This window comes from Musa acuminata, chromosome BXJ2-7 (assembly GCF_036884655.1).
Source record: "Musa acuminata AAA Group cultivar baxijiao chromosome BXJ2-7, Cavendish_Baxijiao_AAA, whole genome shotgun sequence".
Classification (NCBI taxonomy): Eukaryota; Viridiplantae; Streptophyta; class Magnoliopsida; order Zingiberales; family Musaceae; genus Musa; species Musa acuminata.
The window spans coordinates 9,801,403-9,824,331 of NC_088344.1; the positions used below are offsets into that span (position 1 = coordinate 9,801,403).

General features: G+C 36.0%; 2 protein-coding genes across 2 annotated transcripts; one reads left to right on the forward strand and one right to left on the reverse strand.

The window, feature by feature from the left end:
* The first annotated feature begins 204 nt into the window (after positions 1-204).
* On the forward strand, positions 205-5,783 carry LOC135617117 (probable bifunctional riboflavin biosynthesis protein RIBA 1, chloroplastic). Its single transcript, XM_065117051.1, has 8 exons — positions 205-298; positions 444-552; positions 1,117-1,483; positions 1,593-1,814; positions 2,428-2,750; positions 3,874-4,003; positions 4,229-4,525; positions 5,324-5,783. The coding sequence occupies exons 2-8, from the start codon at positions 503-505 to the stop codon at positions 5,570-5,572; spliced, it is 1,638 nt and encodes a 545-aa protein (XP_064973123.1). The 5' UTR covers positions 205-298; positions 444-502; the 3' UTR covers positions 5,573-5,783.
* A 410-nt stretch (positions 5,784-6,193) lies between these two features.
* On the reverse strand, positions 6,194-22,699 carry LOC135617118 (uncharacterized). The gene is made up of 16 exons (XM_065117052.1): positions 22,550-22,699; positions 22,153-22,201; positions 20,246-20,339; positions 18,894-19,072; positions 15,798-15,848; positions 14,910-14,966; positions 13,986-14,106; positions 11,550-11,616; positions 11,403-11,444; positions 9,716-9,821; positions 8,781-8,891; positions 7,286-7,357; positions 7,102-7,203; positions 6,904-6,950; positions 6,778-6,805; positions 6,194-6,579 (listed from the first exon to the last, which is right to left on the reverse strand). The coding sequence occupies exons 2-16, from the start codon at positions 22,168-22,170 to the stop codon at positions 6,487-6,489; spliced, it is 1,188 nt and encodes a 395-aa protein (XP_064973124.1). The 5' UTR covers positions 22,171-22,201; positions 22,550-22,699; the 3' UTR covers positions 6,194-6,486.
* Between the last annotated feature and the right edge of the window lie 230 nt (positions 22,700-22,929).

A 22,929-nucleotide genomic window follows, 5' to 3' on the forward strand; every position in this document is an offset into this window, starting at 1 on the left:
TGTCGGGCCCACCATCAGATAAGGTGACCCCCACAAACGTGGTCGAACGCACCGTGTTGTTAAGCCAGGAAAGGTTCGCGGGGCCCACTGATGCAACCTCTATGAGCTGCGATAGGTAATAATATATTAGGTAGAGGTAACGCGTGGGCCGTATGGACGGACGCTATATATACGTTATGAACTCTGCCATTTTCGAACCCCGTGAAAGTTGCCGCCCTCTCTTACGAGCCGTGGGTTCTCGATCGCCACCGCTTCGCCTCCGGTTCTGCGATTGAGCCAGAGAGGCTAGGTGTACTTGGTAGGGATTCTTGTGATTGATGTATTTGGAAGCGTCCAAGATGGTTAGGTCTTTGATTTTTGGCGGTTTTGGTTCTGAGGTTTGATGGATGTTTGAAAGATATTGAACGGATTGTGGAGCTGAACGTTTAGATTTGGTTTTGCAGGAGGAGGAACGGGACAAACGCTTTAGGGAGCCGCTGGTCAAACGAGGTGACACTCGGGAATGGCTTCTGTCGCTTCTTCTTCTTCTGTCCTTGTCTTCTTTCGTCCACGGTAAGATCTGCTCCCGTCTCTCTCCGTCTCCCTCTCACATTTTCTCTTTTTATGTTTATTGTTGCATTTAATTCAAGAATCTTGTGAATTAGCAAGAAATCCCATGTTAATATCCTTTTTTGAACTTGTGGAGGGTTGTGTATGAAATTTGGTGACTATATTTAGTTATGCGTAATGATTTCTGTATTTTTGTGACCTATTAGAAGCTTAATTTATTATGTCATCCAAGATATTCTTGCATTGTGAAGTTTTAAGGCATACATCTTGCATTGTTGAGGCCAATTTCCGTTGATACAAACAAACAGCGGAACAAGCATGAGAAAATGGCAAAAATAAGGTAGCTTGTAGCTTGTAGCATATACAGTCTAAGTGCCAAATCAGTTAAACCCATTGGTACCGGAAAACAAAGGGTCATTTGAATTCTTATCTTGTTATTCTTTTTTTTTTTTTTGAAATGCATGCATGGACTCTCAACTTTTTTGATAGAACTCATGAAGCAAAACTGTGAGAAATTGTCCCCAGTGGTTCGCTGATTCATTATTTTCTTGTCCTCACCATAAACAGGGTGCATTGTATTTCAAGAGGATCCAGCTCTTTCAAAGAGTTTAGAGGGTTTTACTATAGTGAATTTGCAGTAAATCAAAGGACTTCAAATGGTTTCAGGAAAGCTGCATGCTTTGCTTTAAATGCAGCTGTACAAAGATCTAGTGAGGGCAACATGCTGCCAAGACAAAGTACCATTATTGAACAGGGTTGTTTAACTGCTAATGCCATGCTTCGAGGAGACGCAAGTGCCCATGGAACAATTGCTTCTGATATGACTCCAGCTGTTGATGAATTTTCAATTGGAAATGGTGAACTTGATTTAGATTGTCCTACTGAAGGGTTCTCCCCTATTTCAGAGGCCATCGAGGACATCCGTCAAGGCAAGGTTTGTCTTTATGATCATATTGTTGATCAAATATATTGTTTTCTTTCAATTTGGCTCCAGCTATTTGTTCTCCTTATGATTTATGGCTTATGTTTGTTTCTTTTTGCAGTTTGTGATTGTTGTCGATGATGAAAGCAGAGAAAATGAAGGAGATCTTATAATGGCTGCACCTTTGGTAACACCAGAGGCCATGGCTTTTATAGTCAAGCATGGGACTGGAATTGTATGTGTGAGCATGAAAACAGAAGACCTTGAGAGATTAGAGCTTCCTCTTATGGTTTCAAATAAAGAAAATGAGGAGAAGTTGTGCACTGCATTCACTGTCTCTGTGGTATGTTATTTTTTTCATTTGATGGTTGATGGTGCTTTTTATTAATAAGGATGAAATGCAGGTACTCATAGAAACTAATTATTCACTTAAGCCTGCTACAGTGACATCCTTTTGTATATCATTACCTTCAATGTTAGTATCCTTTTAGAACTGATGACAGGAATGATTATAGACTGCCTCTGACTTTTATATTCAATTTAAGGAGTCAGATCTTCCTCTCCTTTTACATCTTGGGAAACACATTTCATGGCTTTTGAAGTTTCAACTATTCTATTCTCTCTCTCTTTTTACTCTCAGGTTGCATAATCAATACATCTGTCTAGTTGTCTTCTAGTTTTATTTAATGATTCCGAGGTGTATTTTTCTACTCTGTCAAGTAATTGGTTGTACTATCTCCATTAACAAGGGTTGTGTAGGTAAAAGTGTCTGATTTAAGTTTCTTAATCTGGGGTTGGTGAGTAGGTTATATTCACCTTTAAAGATGCTAATGCCTGCAGACAACTACTTTTGATTTGCTTATAATAATTGATTCTTGAGTTATAAGTTCCAATTATTCATTATCATGCTTCGGTTTGTTACAATTTTACATTCTGGTGGAACTTGTTATTTTTAGGATGCTAAAGAAGGTACAACCACTGGTGTCTCTGCTAGAGATAGGGCAAAGACGGTTAAGATGCTTGCATCAGCTGATTCAAATCCTGAAGACTTTAATCGTCCTGGCCATATTTTTCCATTGAAATACAGGGAGGGTGGTGTCCTAAGAAGAGCTGGGCATACAGAAGCATCAGTTGATCTGGCTATGCTGGCTGAGTTACCCCCTGTTGGAGTTCTGTGTGAGATCGTTGATGAAGATGGTTCCATGGCTCGGTTACCAAAGCTACGTGAATTTGCAAAGAAAGAGAATTTAAAGATAATCTCAATTGCAGATTTGATTAGGTACGCTATCTTTTTGTCACTTGCAAGCTGTCATCATTATCACCATTGGCGTTGAACTTTGCTGGAACATAGCAACAATAAAGATTAATGCATTGCATATTAGGTCCATGTTGGTAATGAACGGACACCTTGCAGGCAAAATGTTACTGATCCATGCTGCCTATTATGAGCTATCATGGCCTAATGTGCATGGAAGCAAACCCTGGTTACCAAAGTAGTTGTCCATTGAGCAGCATAAACATGTATGATCTTTACATGTCTCTAGCTGATGTTTTCTTTAATCTAAAATTTCAAAGTATTTTTAGTTAGGAATACTTTCCATAAGAAGTATCAGAAAACAGCTTTGAGCATTTATTGGAAATTCTTCTGTTAAATAATATCTCTAGCATCAGCTGTTTTTTTTAATTGCATATTAATGGATTATATTGAAGACTAAAATGCTTCTTGCCCTGTCTTGCTGTTTATTCACTAAATAATATATATTCTGCAGTTCCATCTTAGTAAATGCTAGGTCATTTGCTGAGTAAACAGCTGCTTTTGATGTGTGTCATGTTCTAGTGCTGTTTGTCATGACACACATCAATGGAGTTGTGAGGCTGGGATCTCGGGGAGAAACAACTGATATTTTAGCAGGTAAATTAATGCCTCATATAGCAAAGGAATCGTCGTATGCTCCAGAGGATAGATTATTACGAGCCATACTTGGAATTCAGGTATCCACTGTAAAAGAAACTTATCTAAAAGTATCTATAGGTAGAAGAGGTTGCCTTAATATTGGAGGTGAAATGGATTAACATTAGAAGTTGGAATCTCATTCTTGATTACTCAAGAATGATCATAACTCCTACAGATATATTTCATTTGATGTTGGAACCCTCCATCTTTATAACTGAAAAATATTGTATACTTTAGTCAATAAAACTCTTTTTTGACTTATACCGAGTGGAGTATTAGGAACAATAATTGGACATACGTTGTCATGCTGGATTCATATTAACTGTTGATGATCTATGTGCCATGAATGTAGGTGCTTCAACAACCCTTTTTCAGTTTGTCATCTTTTCTTCTTTTAATTAAAACCTGTGATAAATTTTAGTATTCTGACCATGGGATAATATGACAGATATAGGAGGAAAAGAGACAAGTTGGTCGAACGTGCTTCTGTTGCACGTTTACCCTTGAAGTGGGGCTCTGTTCAGGCCTATTGCTATCGATCTCTGCTTGATGGAATGGAGCATATTGCTATGGTGAAAGTAAGCATCCTTAATAATATAATCTTAGCACCAGTTGTATTTGTTCTTATTGCTGCTTTGTGAAACATCAGAATGGAATACATTTGGAGCTGAACCTTTAAGTCCAAATAACACTGAACTGTCATCCTCTTATCATTATAGTGCTCATGTTTAGCTGCTTGTGCAAACTTACTAATATTTCCTATATTAATTGACATGTAAGCACTAGATTTTCAATTTAAACAGGGAGATATTGGAGATGGCCAAGATATCCTTGTAAGGGTGCATTCTGAGTGCCTTACTGGTGACATATTTGGATCAGCTAGATGTGACTGTGGCAATCAGCTTGAACTGGCCATGGCAATGATTGAAAAAGCTGGCAGAGGTGTGCTGGTATACCTTCGTGGGCATGAAGGAAGGGGCATTGGCCTTGGTCACAAGCTTCGTGCATACAACTTGCAGGATGATGGGCGTGACACTGTGGAAGCCAATGAGGAGTTACATTTGCCTGTAGATTCACGGGAATATGGCATTGGTGCACTGGTAAGACAGAAAATAGGCTAAGCTTTTTTATCGTGAAAACGTAGTAGTTTCATTTTATGCCCTCTAGATTACTAAGTTACCACATAAGGACTTGTTCTACACTTTTGAAATCTATTCAACCTCTTGATTGTTATAGTTTCATATCTCTATGTCGAGCAATTTCACTATCTCATCAGTATTGTTATAGTATTTTTCACTTTGCCACATATATGGTGGTGCAAATCAGCATGGGGGAGTTCTGCTGATTTGCATGGGCAATGTGCCAGCCGGCACATCTCCGTTGGATTCTCTCATACCATAATAGTGCTGTATCTGTCAAGTGACAGCATGGCCGGCATGTGGATTCCTTGCATTTATATTTTCTTACACTAAAAAAGATGTGTCTTTGTTGCTTGAATTTATGAGTCCCTTTAAACTTTTAGTGTCAACTATATGCCATGTCTTTTGCCTTTTTTTTTTTTTTCTTTTTTGAAGTATTGCATACACCTGATTTGCTTACTAATATCCAGTGCCCTCGGGCATTCCTTATCTTTTACCTATACAATGATGTTAGTTTTAGCTGTATGACTAAAACCTAATGTTTTGTGTTAATTCTTTCTAGTTGTTCTGTAAATCTCTATAGCAGTTTTGTGGTAGAACCATATACATTTGAAATGGATGTTTCCCTGAGACCTGATTATGTTGACGACGATATATTGTTGAGCTCTCACATTGATTTCCATGCGGACTTACTATCTATTGATCTCTTGTTCTATGGCTTTCGACTAGTGCTTTCCAAAAATTCATTCCTTTCTACAGATATTACGAGACCTAGGTGTTCGAACAATGATACTGATGACAAACAATCCTGCCAAGTATGGTGGGCTCAGTGGCTATGGATTCAGCATCTCTGGGAGGGTTCCCTTGCTAACTCCAATTACTAAAGAGAACAGAAGATATTTGGAGACCAAAAGAGAGAAGATGGGGCATATATATGGATATGAATTCAATGGTCAGCTCAGTAATTTCATCGAAAGTAAACGAACAAACGAGTTCCATATAACATAGTGTTTTGTGTTCCTTATTATTTTTTTGCCATATTATGTTTGGCAATATGTTAGAGCATTTTGTCATTGATTGTTATTCATAACATATGTTTTCTGGTATTAGTATGCAACGGATTCGTCGTTTGGGATGTAATCATCCTTTCTAGAACATTTTTGGTGTACCAAGTATCATAATATCTCATATGATAGCTCGAATCATGTATATGCCCATGCAAAACTTCAAAATCATATGGGTTCTTACACGAAAACTTTTGGTCGCGACGGACTGTCTAATCAATCAGTATTGTCTTATTTTGTAAATATAAATTAGTCCTTGTCAAAGCTAGCAATTGGTCTAAGAGTGCGTAAAAATGTAGTTTTTAATGATTGAGAGGTGTGCATATATGACATTTGTATTATTACTACGATAAAGTATGTCTTGTGACATTTGCAAAGGTGCAACAGAATTTTCTCCCTTGGATTATCTTTCTTTGCTGCTCTAAAAGAATTTATGTTCTTAGAGAAAGAAGCATGGTGAAGGTAATTTTAACTAACTGGTAAGGTTCTCTCTTTATCAATATGCAAAATACTGAAATCAAATATCACCTTCTCTTGGATCCAAAAGAAACACAAACTCAGAATCTGGGAACCAACAAAACCATAGATTAATTTCTCAAAAGGTGTTACAATATAAAGTTGATTTTGACTTAGCAACGATGCCAAGCGTTGGGCTATCGATGGCCCCTGGAACAATATGCACACAACTTCCTGGTTGTGCTTTTGTTTTCCTACTCGAGCAGCATACTTATACAAAACTGATACTGCAGCCTAAAGAATCTTGGTGTGAGAGAAATAATGGAGATTAATGAATGTCTAATCTGTGTAAGAAACTAATCTCATCAGTCGGGCCTTGTATTATACTTTTGGCTAATCATGTCATGAAGTTATGGGAGCACAGCAGGTAGAGATGTCAACACCTGCAACCTCCATTGCATTGCATACCCACTCTGGGACATTACCTTTCGGAAACTGTAAAAAACAAAAAAAGAAGCAAGTTAGTGCCAAACCGCCTAAAGCAAGATCGTAGATATTACGCATGATTCATAATTTTTTTGTCATTGCCTTTTGATTGAGAGAAGTTTAATGAGGAATTTAAACACCACAAGACAAGGAAAAAAGAGGGTTGATGGAGTATGTTTCATAGTGGAAGTAGGAAAAAGAACAGACCTGTGCACGTAAAAAACCTCGTACAAACCTGAAGAAGCGAGTATAAAAAAAAAAGGCAATTAAATCACAATGCTGTTTTATGTAAATATATATGACACTCCATTGGGAAAAAGAATTACAACATACTCTGGAAATTGGCCCTCCACTAATGATGTGTGAAGATCCTTACTAAGCTACAGGAGGAGCATATTACCAGATATTAGTTGCAGGAAACTGATGTCAAAGAAGTACATGGACATAAACATTGTAATCTTGTCACATGCAATGATATATTTATATATGATCAGAAACATATCTCAGCTTCGAGACAAGCAGTGTCTTTACCCTCATCATATATGACAAATTATGATAGGACACCAGCTGGGAGCCCATTGCATCTTTTGTGACAAGACAATGTAAGTAAGCTCGTGTATAATTTCTACAGACCTGCAAAGAACAGTATCTGGTCAATTCCACGGTGTAATAGTTTTTGACATTATTCATCAAGGAAGGTCAGATGGAGCCTTACCATGCATGTACATGTTGAATCAATAGGTCGTTCATCGTTGGCCATGGCTTGGTTTTTCAACCTCAAGACCCCCTACATAAGGAAGAAACAAAAGCACAATCAGCTCCTTCATAAGACAAAAAGTAAAAGATGATGGAATATTGCAATTTGCAAAATATCACACTGAGATACATAAAAAATAATTGCCAAAGTGATCTAGATGAACATGCTCCTGGTTAAAGATTTTTTGACAACATGGTAACTGGATCATCTGACCAGAGCTAATCCATATATTTTGGCTTCTGAGATAGCAAGGAAACACAAAACTACATTGACAGTGGCTTCTGAGATAGCAAGGAAACACAAAACTACATTGACAGTGGCAGAAAAGTATGATCGCAACAATTACAAATGGAACACACAATGAGCTTGGACTAAAGGATAGCTTCATTTGACTAGATGCCACAGCTCATCCACATACCTTTCCAATTCAGTTGATCAATGTACAATACATCACACTATAGTGTGTATTTATTTACCCATCCTACCCTCTAAATAAGAAAAGGCAGCACATTTTCAGGATGCTCCTGCCAATGTGGAAATTTAGAGAAGGCCAATGCAAGAAACCTTGTCACTACAAACAGAGAGATTGATTTCATGAGCAGAATCCTGGTCACCGAAGTTACAAAGCAACCTTTCCATGGCACCACGGCTTGCTCTTTAGGAATTCTTAGTCCAGATATTTAGATTTGTGTCAATGGAACTATGCATGCATTGTTGTTTCATTCAGATTCATGTGGTAGAATATACGACTTAAACAAATGAATATGGCAAATGGAGAACAACAGACAAAAAATCAGTACCCTGAACAAAGTGAGCAATGCCCGATGTCTTGAATGAAATTTCCTAATTCCTATATGTTTGGTCCTTTCTAAGGAAATCAATTTTGCATAGACCAGTCCATACCGACGGGTGTCTACTGGTCCATGCATGAACTAGTATGCAGACCGTCCTATTTCGGACGTTCCGGTCTAGTTTTTAGTTTAAGCATTGTTTTCTTTTCTTTTAAATGACCCCTCGCCTGATGCTCTAGGGTTCGTGGCTCCTCACGAGCATCTTCTCTCTATTGCCCGCGTGCTAGCTGCCTGCACATCCGACAGTTGCCGCCAGCCATCCACCTTGTTTCCGATACATCTCCTCTCCTCTTCTTTCTCTTCTTCTTTCTCTTCCTTCATCCTACCCCCAGTAGACTGAAACCATGGTATGTTCTGGCATATCATAGGTCGATACACTGAAATGGACCAGACTCATACCGGACTGGCCATGGAACAGCTCTGATTCGGTAACTAAAATTGAAAACCTTGTTCCCAGCTTCTACTCTATTTATCTGATCTTTGAATCTTAAAGCAATTTTAGAACATAATATTAAAAAAATTCTAGTGTATGAGATTTTTGGCATGCTTGTGAGATAATAACCAATATTTACATGAATTGTAAAAAAATTTAGCAGGCTAACCTCAGGAACAAGAGCTGTGCCAAAACGAGCAGTTCGTGTAGGATAAACACAGTCATACATGTCTGCACCTAAAGCACTGCAAACTACAATATCAAGTGGATAGCCAACACCCTGTGAATTATTTTCATGCCGAGGAGTAAAATATATAAGCATACAGATCTTAACTAATCGAAATGCATACAGACACATATCAAACATATGCAAATACAAAAAATAAATTACAGATCTTAATATATTTGAGCCTGCAGAGGTACTCTTATCAAGTATGTAGATAGAGATGTCCATACACGTAATCTATGTTTCATGTGTATGTGGGGGGATGGATCCAATTTAGATCATCAAATACGAGATCCAATAAATGGACATCTAAATTGGTGATTAACTGTACAAATTGAGCACGCAGAGGTATTCTTATCAAGTATGGAGAAAGAGATGTCCATACACGTAATCTATGTTTCATGTGTGTGGGGGGGGATGGATCCAACTTAGATCATCAAATATGAGATCCAATAAATGGGCATCTAAATTGGTGATTAACTGTACAAATTGATCTATATCCTCCAAAATTCCAGATTTCACCAACTGAAAACACCTTAGGCATCAAGTCACTGAAAAAAGTGTGGTGCTTTAAACTAATTATTTAAATATATGACAAAATACCCGGAATACTGATCATGATATAAGCATCTTAATCTTCAACATGTTTGGTATCATTATATAGCCTTCAAATTTATGATGATTTGGTGACTATAAAAGGAGCTTCCAGAATTTGCCAGTCTTGTTCGTTCTAGAAGCTAAAGATCACTCCAAACAGTTCATATCAACAATCTATATTTCAGTTTCATTGAACCTTGTGTTTAAGAATTCATCCACGAACCCATATGCACAAAGCTGATCTTTATTGAAAGTGAGAAAATTTGATTTAAAAGCTATACCATCACATATCGGGGTTTATCTTCTGGTAATGCAGCAGTGCACTGTGCAACAACACGCCAAAAAGAATCTTTATCTTCACCGCCTGCAAGACCACCAATAGCATAGCTGTCACAGTAGGAAGCAAGATTAGCTGTTTGTTGTCAAATGGCTAATCTTCTACATATAGAAATATAGGTTGTTGTATGATAAATAGAAGAATGAACCAATTTCAAGCCAGGTATGTACGACAAAAGGCCCAGATATCCAACACCAAAATCTTTACTAACATGGGATTGTTGTATTTTCTGAGACTGAACTTGGACATGCTTGGGTTTGTTTCTAGAAACTCGGAAAAACCTAAGTTTGAAAAACACAACCAAACTCAAACTCTTGACAAGTTCAAGTGTCAGGTCATATACCTAAAAGTCTAAAACTACCCCAATACACTATCCTTTCCCCTTTCATTACAATATTATTTCTTTCTTAGGAAACTTTGTCACACTGCACCTCTCACTCTCGAAAAGCTTGTTCTCTCCTCTCTTGCAAGCTTTGCAACAAAATTTGTGCTTCAACCAAACTACAAACCGATTTGAGAGCTAAACCGTGTCTCTTTCTAGTTAGTTCTATGGATTGACAATTATGATAAATTGGTCATACTGGGCAATAGGCAATATCTATGATAGCACATCCTAACTAGGGCACAGACCACATGTATTGATGCTATAGCATTCAAGAACCATAAAGTTTTCTTGCATGACACAAGTAAAATATTCAAATTGATTCAGTGGCTTAAAGTTAGTTTTAAGGCTTCTTGAAAGATATGTTATAAACCAAGGTTTATTATATATTGGCTAAATTGCTAAAGGTTTACCAAGTTAAATATTTGCTAAATCCAAAGGTTAGCTAAACCAAAATTTTAAATGCCAATTGCACTGATTTGTACCTGTGAGGTACTGATCAGTCCAGTTAAGTACCAGTTTCAAAATTTATAGCTTGATACCAGTACACATACTGCCCAGTTATAATTTTTTATTATTTGATCCTGGATGGTATGGGTCAGTGTATTGCCTGTCATACTGATCCAACAAGTCATGGAATTTGGTATCCGACCAGTACTAAACCTTGGGCTGAGCTCTCTATGTTAGTAGCTAGCATTAAAATGCTAAATTGTGATTAGGTTGGGAAATCTAGGGGCGAGATGTAAATTTTAATAAAGCAAGATACAAACTGAAATACCACAAAAAAAAGTGTTTGAAGTGAGAATTCCTCTTAAGTGAATGATTGCCTCAATTGAGACCCACATAAATTTAAGACTACACATTGAGAAGAATCCAAGGAGATGATCTGAAGATGGAGCATTCTAAGAATTTCAACTTCTCCAAATTTTCACAATGATTCAGAAACTTTCAATTAAAGAGTGAACAAGTATAGTAAATTAGTTATAAAGCAAAAAAATAGTCAAGTCATAACAACTTAAGAAGCAAGGCATGGAAAAAAATGAACTCTGTTGTTTCAAACTTTCAGAACTATGGTATATGTAAAGAGTTTCAAATTTCCACATCTCTAGCTAACAAGACTGTCCTGATTCAAATTAGTGAAACACAACAATTCATGTTGCAGCTATTTGGGGTTATCTTAAGTTAATTTAAAGATTAAACACAGTAATAACAATCAGCAAGAACTTAACATGGATGATGTTCAGCCTACCCTGGTAAATTGCGATCCACCAAACCTCTGACACATATATCTCTGGAAATACAAGCTTATTAGTATTGATTTAACTCTACAAGATACAAAAAGGACATACATTAAATTTGGTTGCATGCCATCTTTCAAATGCACTATACAGCTCACCTCAGAACTGGATCTAATCCTCCTTGAACAATTCCAAATAAGTTCTGTGCATCAGGTCTCTTATGAGCTGTTGTTAAATGTACCCAACATATCACAGTAAAAAAATAACAAATTTACTATTAAAAAAAGAATTATCACAAAAACTTGTGTTATGCTTTTAACCAAAAATAAGTTTACTTGGTCCAAATGCACGAATACATGAATACGTATAGCAAAATATACATGAGAAATACATAAGAGATCATCAATTTGTGTAACTTATTTATGATATACTGAGATCAACAATATGTATGATCATTAAAATCTTAAAGTCTCCTGCTCTTCACTATTTTGTTTAATAAAAAGACAAGCTTTGTGTCCCAGTCAAAGAATAAACACGAGGAATTCAGGAGAACCAGTACAGCAACCAAAGAATTAGTATCTTCAACAGATAATATTGCAAGTCAGCTACAGGTACATACAATGTGATGATAGTTACACAAATCCTATGATTTGCTGAATGTAGTATGACCATTGTCCAACCAAAGATACTATTTGATTGGGAAGTACCAACTGACCTATGATCGAACCGATGGTGTGCTCTAGTGAAAAAAGAAATGTTATAATGAAATTAATGATTACAAAATAATACAAAAGCATTATTTTGTTGCAGTGACTTCACATAATCTGTTTCATGCATGATAGTTTTATATTTCAAAAAAGCAACATTTTGTTTGCATATTAAAAGTGTTGTGAACAAAAATTTGTCGATAATAGATGGCTAAATTCTTCTACAAGTTATGAATGATGCAGTTTCTCCAACTTCTTTAAGCCTGCATTTGGTACTTCAAAAAAAGTTGAACAAGTAATGCGAAAGCAAATTTTTCTTGGTGCAGTGACTTCACATACTGTCTTTTGCATAACAGTGTGTTTAAAAAGTTTCTTGTTTCTAAAACAACTTGATGTGTCTTGTTTGAGTGCTAAAAGTGTGAAAGATTGACAATAATATATTATATGTATTGGTCCGAGCATGCACCAGGATGTGAAATGGGCTGGTTTTATCTGTTCTTTCTTTAATGGGTCTCTTATTCCTTTGAAGGCCATGATGCCTTTAGGGCTTGTGTTTTGCAAGCCATCTCCCTCTCCATGTCACCCTCTCATCATCTGCCGCCACCCATCCACCCGCCTCTTCTCTAGTAGTACTTCTCCTCCTCCTTTCTCCCTTCCTTCTTCCTTCTCCTTTCTTCTTCCCTTTTCCTTCCCACCCTCCCAAATCAAACAGTATTGTGGTACATGCCAGGATTCCATGTGTCGCAATGCCAGCATGGACTGTACCGACACTGGTGCAGTCAATGACCAGTATGGGTCCAGTACCCAAGATTGCATTCAATGGTTTTAGATGTTTATAATAAAGCAGAGATCTAAAGCTAGAACATTTCAACAATAAGAGCAAGTAAATTGCTTGCTCACTCTTCTCCTATAGTTTATTCTTTTTCTTTCTTTTTGTGAAAGTATGGTGAATTTTACCTTTAAACATCATACAAATTCTAGTACATACCTTGCACTAGTGATGTTCTGAACAGGGTTTATTCAATAATTGTTGTCCAATTAATCTCACTAAAAGGTTCATTTAAAAAACAACTATACTGCCTCCTGCATGTTTGCAATAAATGGAAATAGGCTTTTAAATGAAAAATGGATGGGAATTGCATGTTTGCTTATACCCTCATTCTATTTAGCTAAAGATTTCTGCATTTATGCTAACTTATCATGTTCATGTGATTTATGATCTTATGCTAACTTATACCCTCATTCTTTCAATAAATCCCTTCAAACAAATTATAATTTATGATCTTACTGCCTCTTATTACACTTGCTGTGGATGTAATCAAGTTTTTTATCTTTTGTTATTATATCACGATCATATAGACCAACTTCGTTTGACCATTAGCTGTCATCTTTCATGTGTTATATGAACAAAATCAAAGCAATTAATACATCAATTTTTGTATGTTAGGTTTCTGTTATTATTTAACAATAACAAATGTTTGTGAAGCTATCAAGCATGCACTATATCCTTACTGCAAAGCACTTTACTAATATTGAACTATATTATTTTCTATCTTTTTTCTTCCAATTTAATTTTCTGTTACTTTTCATATAATATAGACCTAATCAAGTGTATATTTACAAATTATACCAAGCTTATGTAATTAGCAACAAATTTACACATAATTTTGCGTAAACATAGTGATAGTAGATGCCAATCTTGATGTTCTCCATTCTTTCTGTGTTTGTTACCTATGATTTTGCAAGGGCTAGGTGTTAGTTAATACTTCTGTTAAATACCACTACATATTAGTTCAATACATTACAAACGGCGAACATTGCTTTGATCCGTCCCTTCAAACATAATAACATATTCAAAAAATAAATCATCTTGTAAGTTGAGCATACCAGCTATACATCTATCTATCCAACGAAGGGTACGGTACATAGCTTCTTCAATGCGCGGACCAGTAATGGTTGTCTTCACAACATCATCTAGTGCCATGATAATATCAGCTCCAATCTTATTCTGCAATTTTTTTTGCAAAGTATAACATATGATATATAGTCATATACACATATAAAGAAGTCATTAAATTAATAGGGTAGAAAGAATTAAGTATTCATGGACATGAACAGGCAAAGGTTATGAAGGGAACAATAACTGATTAATCACTCTTGCATTTTGTAAGATTGCCAAAGAGTTGAACGACCATTATTGGCAACCTTACATGCCGAGCAGCAACACTTGGTAATGATAACAGTAACCCTAACAATTTGTTGTTTAGTTACACATTCTCTCAAAAGAAACCTGTGAATCACCACCACCACTATCTCAAAAGAAACAAAGTATGGACACAAAAAATATATCTATCATCCTTTGCTAGACTCAAAACCTGCTTGCATCATAAAATCCAAATGAACCAACCCTTCAAACCAAGAAAAAGGAGCAAAAATTCAAGGAAAACTATAACCTAAAACTCAGGACTTGATCCAAGGTTGGGTTAACTATAAAATGTGCACAAATTGCTGGAACAATTGTTTACCACTCCAGCCCAACAATCCCAAAGTGACACCCATAAATGCCACCCAGTTGCTGAATTAAGTTATCAATCAAATGGAATTAATTAAATAAAACTTGGGTTACAAGTTACAACATTTATACTCAATCAAAAGGACAGTAGGGGGTATTCAATTTGTATAAGATCATTGATAAGCCTGTCAGTGCAAACAATCAAATAAGAAAAAATGGAATATAAATATTAAAAGTGATGCCACTTGTAGGACTAAAGCACAAAACAAAAGTTTAGCTACATGCTAAGGTTTACCTACTTGTATTTGTATCGACTCTTCAGGTGTTAGAAGCATAGGCTTTCCGTCAACAGGAGACTGACATAGAGAAGCAATGGAAAACCATGTGATTTCAAAGAGAAATATAAAGCAGTTGAAAAAAAAAAGATAAAAAAAATAACTATGTTAATATTTATAACAATGATTATATATTTACTAAAGCCCATCTGGTACAGGAATTTGAAATTATGAGATTTCTGTAAAAGTTCCAAGTAGGAGTTTTTTCAAGTTACAAACAAGGATTGAATTGTGTTCAATAGTGGAATTCTAAGCATGCATAGGCACCTTTAGGATTAAAATCCTGAGACTAAGAGGGTGAAATATTGAGTTTTTGGCTCAAATCAAATCCCCACACCAGACAGTTTCAGAATTCAAATTGATTTGGGGTTAAGATATTCTGGCGATGGAACTTCTTAGGCAGGAGTTAGACGTGTTCAGCTAAAAACTCTATCAAACCCTCACACCAACAGAGTTTCAGAATTTAAATCAATTTGAGGGTAAAATATTCTGAGGATGGAACTTCTTAGGCAGGAGTTAGAGGTGTTTGGCTAGAAACCTAGGGATTATAGGAAATACCTATGAGATAAACATACAAAACGGGCCCATATGTCTTAAAACTGTAGAAACAGAGCAACAAAAGAAGCCTGTCCAACTCTTTAATAAAGATTTGAGTGCACAATAAGTACCACTGCGTCACTTTTTTATGCATTTTTCATAATAACTTACAATTTTTATATGCTTAATAATTACAATTTCTGTGATGCATTAATCATTACAATATTCTTATGCTGGAACAGTAATCACTATCTGGATAAACAATGCATCACAAGAATCAATAATATGATTTATTAAATGAATTTCAATTCTTACCTGAAATGTCACGCCCTGCTCAGTAATGTCAGCCAAATGCAACAAGGAAACCTGCAAAAGCAGTACAAGTAATTTGGTCAAATTTCAAATCTAAAAAATAATTAGCAATCAAGACCATGTTATCTTGTAAAACTAAAACCAAACTGCTTTCTATCACAAAGATATTTATCTAATAAGCACTAATCAAGTCGAGTAAATTCTTCAATACAATATAATACCAATTCTACTGGAGAAAAATATACAATAATAGACAAGTATACACGATGATGAATCGAGCCAAAGACATGACATGTTGTGGCACATGCATAATACAGAGAGATAAACTGGATATAGAACAACTTTCAATAACCCTTCTGTTTAAATTAGGATTAGCCTAATTGTTGTCTAAAGAAAAAAGACTCAACCTTCATTAGTCACCATATTGAGCACTGTATCAATCAAGACTTCCATTAAGCTCTTGAATACTAAGGTACACAACTAAAGAGGCCACAGGTTATCAATTAAATTTAATCCATAAGATAAAAGTATCCTAAGCTTCCTATCCTTGGTCCATTGGGTCATGTGACACTTGCACAGGCACATGCAAATGCTATGTTAAACTACCAGACATTAATCCAGCAGGTGTCAGATTGGACAGACAAACATGTTAGGGATATATGCATAGAACACGTTATGTAAGGATACTCGGCACTAAGCCCAGTTTTGAATCGAACCAAGACATAATTCCCAGTTTGATCCTGATCAGACTGGTAAATTCCAATTGGCTTGGCCCAGTCAGACTGCTTTTTAATCATTGACTGCAACTTCAATATCTAGTAGATAGACAACTTTAACCAAACGTTTGATCTTTTTGTTTATATAGCAACTAAAGTGAATCAGTGTTAGGAACTACAAATCTCTTTAAGATAACAGATCAATCCTTTAGATTCGTTCTTTTGCTACTGAAATATCAGTGCTTATATACATAATGCTGGCCATCATTTACTATTATATTTATCGGCTTCTCAAAATTTACAATGGAGAAATTCAAATGAATTTCAAGAAACCTCATTCTAGAAAATATGCTATATTCTTGATTAATCAAGTGAAAAAGAAAAGGATTTTATAAGGAACAAAAAGTCTTCAAAATAACTCACAAGATACAACAAAAAAAGCATCTAATAGTGGAATTCAATGTACTTCTTCTGGTTCATTAGCACTAACTAACCGGTCTTATTAAAAGTTAAGTTCTTTAGTCTCTTTACAAAAACTCACAAAGAAGAATTGGTTTTTATTTAGCAAAAATTAACTATATTTAGGTTGTTCAGTAGTCATAATACAAAACAAAATTTTGGAAGAGGATATCCTCCAACAATAGTAGTATAGAGGATGCTAGTCATAGATGCCCTGCAAGCCAATCACGTGAGTGATGACACGTGTGACATGATACACATTCTTTTTATTTATTATATTATTTATCATTTTATCACTCTATATTGCTTGTTGCATATACGCATACATATATTGTGATGTCCATAGATCTGTGCAATAAGAATCGGATCATAATGAAATAACGATAATGAGACCGATTCACCTTTAAACACAAACTACTCAAAAAGGGCATTGAGATAACCAGATAGATTGGTGTGTTGTATACCCGTCCATATGATGGAGGCAATTGGTCTCATAGCTACTCGTGTGGGGATACTAGGGCTACAGTGCAGGTGCTCATTGGAAAATAAGTTCACTGATTGATCCGCTCATGGAATGCTAGATGGTTAATGATACCTCATTGTTAGACAGTGATTTTGTTGTCCCAGTGGTGTACCTGGTCCTTAGACTTAAGACACCAAGGATGTCCTGTATGGGGACTCCACTCTTTGATATCAGACTTATATGTTTGGAAGTTTCAGATCTAGCACGATCGGTCATCGGGAGTGACAATCAACCTTACGAGGGCTATTGAGTATCGATAGAGGATCATCCGCTCTTGGTGTCATGAGAAAAACATCTCATGTGTTCTTGCTCAAACAAATCCCTGGTCAGCGTCATTTGGATTGAAAGAGAATGAGTTATCCGGAAAAATCCGATTAGAGCGAAACTCGAATAGAAATCGTATGGGTCTGACAGCACCATGCTCGGTATACGGTCTCTGGGATATTAGATGGATGAGGGACTATAGATACATGGTAACTGAGAACAAACAGGTCCAAAGGATTGGATTCTCCTGTATCGTCTGAGGGCTACAACGCAGTGGCTTAATACGTCCGCAGTCGATGAGTCAAATGAATTATTATGAAGATAATAATTTACTGAGCCAGAAGGAGTTCTGACAAGAATGACTCACAGCCAGCTCGATATTAGGCCTAGAGAGTCACACACATATGGTAGGCATTGCGACGAGTAGAGGTTCAGATATGAGATATCCGCTGGAACTCCTATCTTATTAGATATCCAAGAAGCCCATGAATTATTGGATCTTATGGATGAGATCCAATAAAAGCCAATGAAATATTATTGGATAGAGATCCACTAATCTAAGAGGCTTTGGTAGTCGGATGAAGATCCAATACCCAATAGGGCAGGATCCATTATGGTTAAGTAGGCATTAGACCTCTATAAATAGGAGGGAACCAAAGACCCATAGGCTAGAGGCTTCTTGATTGTCACCTCCTATTCACCTCTTCCCTTCTTCTTAGATAGTAGATATGAAGATTTGAGCAGCGATTTGAGGAAAGTCGTTGCAGCCCTGCTGTGTGGATCACCGCTAGAGAGGACGCTTGACCTCATTCATCCTCTCCTACAGATCTATAGGGATTCAGGGATATACGATCTCCCTAGGTAAAACACATCTATCTCACACGTAGATTTAAGTTTCGCGGGTTTCACCAATCTTCACATAACGATGAACACCTTTTTAAGAAATTTATGTTTTTATTTTATGTTTTTCCGTTACGCATATGATATCACCCCTAGATTTCCCTACAGAGGAAACATATAAGTGTAACATTATACAAAAAAACATAAATAAATGAAATAAAAAGTGATGCAATAACTGATCCAAAGAACCAAATAGGGCATTTTAATATGTGAATATTGTTCCAGGAGATTGACAACCATTTGAAAACCACCCGAGTCAGTAAGAAGTGCTCTTTTCCAGTTCATGAATTTGTGAAGACCGCCCAAGTCATCGATCAACTCAGCACCAGGACGAAGAGCAAGGTGATAGGTATTTCCAAGTATGATTTGGCAGCCAATTTCCTCCAGCTGGTTATTAGTCAAACCCTTTATTGTACCTGCCAAACAAACAATAAAAGAGTTAGATGTATGATAGGAATCACAAAGAATTGCACATACCACACCACCATAACAGTGGCATGAGGCTCAATCTAATGATGCACCCTATGCAGTGCTCAGGGCTTGTCATAAAGTCAACATACACCCAATGGAATACAATTTCAGGTCATTAACAAGACACCACCCTGTGATGTTATACTACAGTAGGAATGCTGACTGTTATGCTTTAGTAGCACAAGATCAAACCACATTAATTTTAAGTGAATAAACTTGCAGAGTTAAGAGTCAATTTTATTTTTAAAAGCTATTTGGGTATCAAGCGTGATATATTTTTGCATTCATCGCACATTTAAGTCATAAATTTAAAACAATCTGTGTGACTTTTCTTAAATTCAGTCAACCATGATATACGAGACAGCCATGCTACATGAATTGACATAAGTGTATATAATTTATAGTTTTATACATTGTCATTCTTAAGTATACACATAAATGATAATTACCCCATCCTTTTCCTAAAAGAAAAAAGAGTAAATCATGCATTAAATATTTTTTTCATTTTAACTGTCTGATAGAATGTGCGACTACATTCTTATCTGTTAACTTGTATTTTTTTCTAGTATTTTCTGTTAAAGAGTAGCTGGAGGTTTCCACATTTCTAGGAAAGTTAAAGGATTCTACTACTGTGGAGTGGTTGCAAAATTCCTCATTATTAGGAGTGTTCCTAAGGTAAGAATAAAATGAGACAGAAACTTGTCCATCACCAGAAATATGCAGCAAGGTTCCATATGATAACTTCATTCACTCCGTTACCACACCAGCTTATGGAGCATGCACCCCAATAAACAGAATCTATTACAAATTTAGCAGAAATAAGATATCACAATGCAGTTGCATAAAAAGCACATAAAAGAGTATATGTCATTACAAGAACACTGTCATAAAATCAAAAAAATCATAACTGAACCTGGATGGTATTTCTTCATAATGTCATTACAACTTAAACAATTTGTACAATAAAACACTCTGAAGTAGAAAAAAAAAGTGAGCTACTTCATATAGAGCTGGAAAATGAGTATATGTTTAGAGCATCTACCATAAATTACAAATAGTGTTGCCGAAAAAGGATTTCCAATTTAAAATACAATGTCGCAGAATTGTGAAAATCATACCTTGAGTGCCAACAGGCATAAAAAGTGGTGTTTGACAAATAAAGTGAGGGAGTGTTAATCGTGCTGCACGAGCTCGGTTAAATTTTCCTAGCACCTGGAAATATAGAAGATTTGGTGAAGGAAAAATACAGATAGCGAGGTAAAACTTGTAGGCAGCCCTAAACTCATTCACTAAAAAACAATAGGAAGGTGATAGAAGAGAATGTGTAATAAGTGCTTTGAAGAAGTCTGTGTTGATACTATTTATCTAGTGATGGTTGGTTAAACCAAGTTCTATCAACTTCAAACTTTTCCTGTCCACAAATAGTTATAAACATAACTTCTTCCTAGTAAAATGTCACTAAGAAGAAAAAAACATTCCAGCACATAATTAATGTGGATTTATCCTGTTAAACCTACTACCACCAAGACGACAGTTAGAACTTCACCTGTCAGCTATAAAGACCACCAAAGGGTTGCAGAAATGAAAGAACAGGATGCCTGTAGTTCAGTTTTGTTTAAATTTGGCTTAGTGCTACTCTTAACATGCCCATCAGCCCTAGTTAAGCTACTCCTGACCCATAATCGATTGGTTAAATGGTCAACAAACAACCCAAAAAAGTCAGATCTGGTTCTATTCAACCTATTATTCTCAGATGAAAGGACAACATAACCTGACCTATTCCTTCCCTAGTTTAGGGTCACCTAGAACTACCTTTTTTAATCAATGAGTTAATTATTGCACAACTAAAAATTTTAGAATTTGAGTTTCACATTTGACCTTGAGGCCATCCCAATTAACAAGCCAGTTAGGTATGTGGATAAGCCAATAGCAAAGTTTTGTGAAAAATTAATTTAAAATTAGTTCTAAAGTTAACAAAATTGTAAAAAAAATTATACTAAAATTTTTTAAAAAATCCCTAATATTTTAAATTTTAGTTTCTAGGTTCTAAATATTTGTTTAGAATTATCTTTTACCAAAACGACATCAAATTTATAAAAAAAACTATTTTAAATTTTAAGAATATATGAAAATTTCCTTTATTTTAATAAAAAATTTAGTTGATTTTATCTCACTGATTTATAAAAAAAATTCAGTTAATTTTAAGAATATATAAAAATTTGGTTGATTTTATCTCACTGATTTAATTCAAATTATATGATAGGTCCTAATGTTATCACCCTTGGTTGATTTTGATCCTGTTCCAATTTTACAAACAAGTTAATTTTAAAGTCTACTATGTTTAGCAAGGAATAATAAAAAAAATTTATTATTAAGCATTAGATTTGACATAACATTATTTCCATGATGGATTAGTGTTTAACAAACCTGTTTAAGCACTTATAAGCATATTATGACACATAAAATTTTATATCCTTTCCAATAACTAACGTAAAATTTTAAAGTCTACATTTTATGGTGCTTCACAACATAGTTTCCCTGGTGGAAAAGCCGACCAATACCTACTCTTGTATAATATTTTTTTTATTTTTCATCAAACATTTTTTTTTAGTTTCAATCGTTTCCAGGAACTCAGTCCTACAATATAGGGTCTGCATCAATTCACATATTTCTTATCGTTAACCTGAGAAGGGTCCTTTCAGAAGAAGAAAATGTATTTATTTCAGAACTTTGCTGCTCCTGGGGATTTTTTGCTACACCTATGGACAATGAAGCAGCAGAAGTTGATCACGTTTAGTTCAGTATTCAAGGATCTTCATCAATAAAAGAATAAAATATGTAAATAACAATTATTTATAACCTATAATCATCAATAAGATTATTAAGAGGAGATTCGAACTCGCTCAATAAATTCATCTAGACCAATAGAGTAATATTACGCCCCAGTCACTTATCCATGTTAAAAAGAGGATAGCGGTAGAAGACCATAATGGAACAAAATGTAACACCGAAATCGACCGATTACCTCAAATTTAAGCGCCATCTTCAAGAAAATACACACAAATGGCTTCACTCTGCAAGCAGAAACCCACGTAGTTAGTTGTAAAGATGCATCCAGCGGAGAAGCTTGTAGTTTCGTATAAAACAAAACACAAACGGAAAATCGCATAAAGATATCTCTGCGCGTGTCCATGGAGAGGGACAAGAAAATAATACAAATAACCCCAACAACCCATAGTCAAAACAGAAGCAAATGAAACATGATATTAACATCATGAACGCCACAACAGTGACCAAAAAAGGCAAGAAACCTGAAGTCAAAAAGAAAAGAAGCATCTTTGCAACATTTTCTTGAAATTCTATCGAGGTGCCAAGCATCTGATGCAAGTTGAAGAGAGGATGGATGGAGAAGGGATCCAAACCTAGCGTGAAATCACAGCCCTTATTGTCGAAGAGGAAGTAGGAAGCGGGGACGCCCTGAACAACTCCCACTCTCTCGCTCTCCCCTTTCGCGGTGAGGCTTCGAAAGCTCTCGCGGCGGCTAAAGCCGAGGATGAACGATGGCGTTCGAGGTCGAGACAACGGCTCCATTATGTTTAGCGCGAGGAGGATGGACTGATCTTGGCCGTTCCAAGGGTACTCCCACTGACACCCTTGGTTTTGAGATGAACGGTTCTGATTGTTTAAACCGAAGACTCGTGGTGGGTCCCACCAAGTGGTGCCGACAGGTCGTCGACCAATGGGTTCGCGATGCATTGTTCATGCGTTTGCTTGGATTATCTTGTGAAAGGGTTTATATATC

Coding starts and splice junctions, on each gene's coding strand:
- LOC135617118 (XM_065117052.1), bottom strand. Junction 11,445..11,549: donor GGATTAGATCCAGTTCTGAG/GTGAGCTGTATA, acceptor TTGTATTTCCAG/AGATATATGTGTCAGAGGTT. Junction 6,806..6,903: donor GTGGAGGGCCAATTTCCAGA/GTATGTTGTAAT, acceptor TCGCTTCTTCAG/GTTTGTACGAGGTTTTTTAC.
- LOC135617117 (XM_065117051.1), top strand. CDS start 503: ATGGCTTCTGTCGCTTCTTCTTCTTCTGTCCTTGTCTTCTTTCGTCCA. Junction 1,484..1,592: donor AGGACATCCGTCAAGGCAAG/GTTTGTCTTTAT, acceptor TTCTTTTTGCAG/TTTGTGATTGTTGTCGATGA. Junction 1,815..2,427: donor CTGCATTCACTGTCTCTGTG/GTATGTTATTTT, acceptor TGTTATTTTTAG/GATGCTAAAGAAGGTACAAC.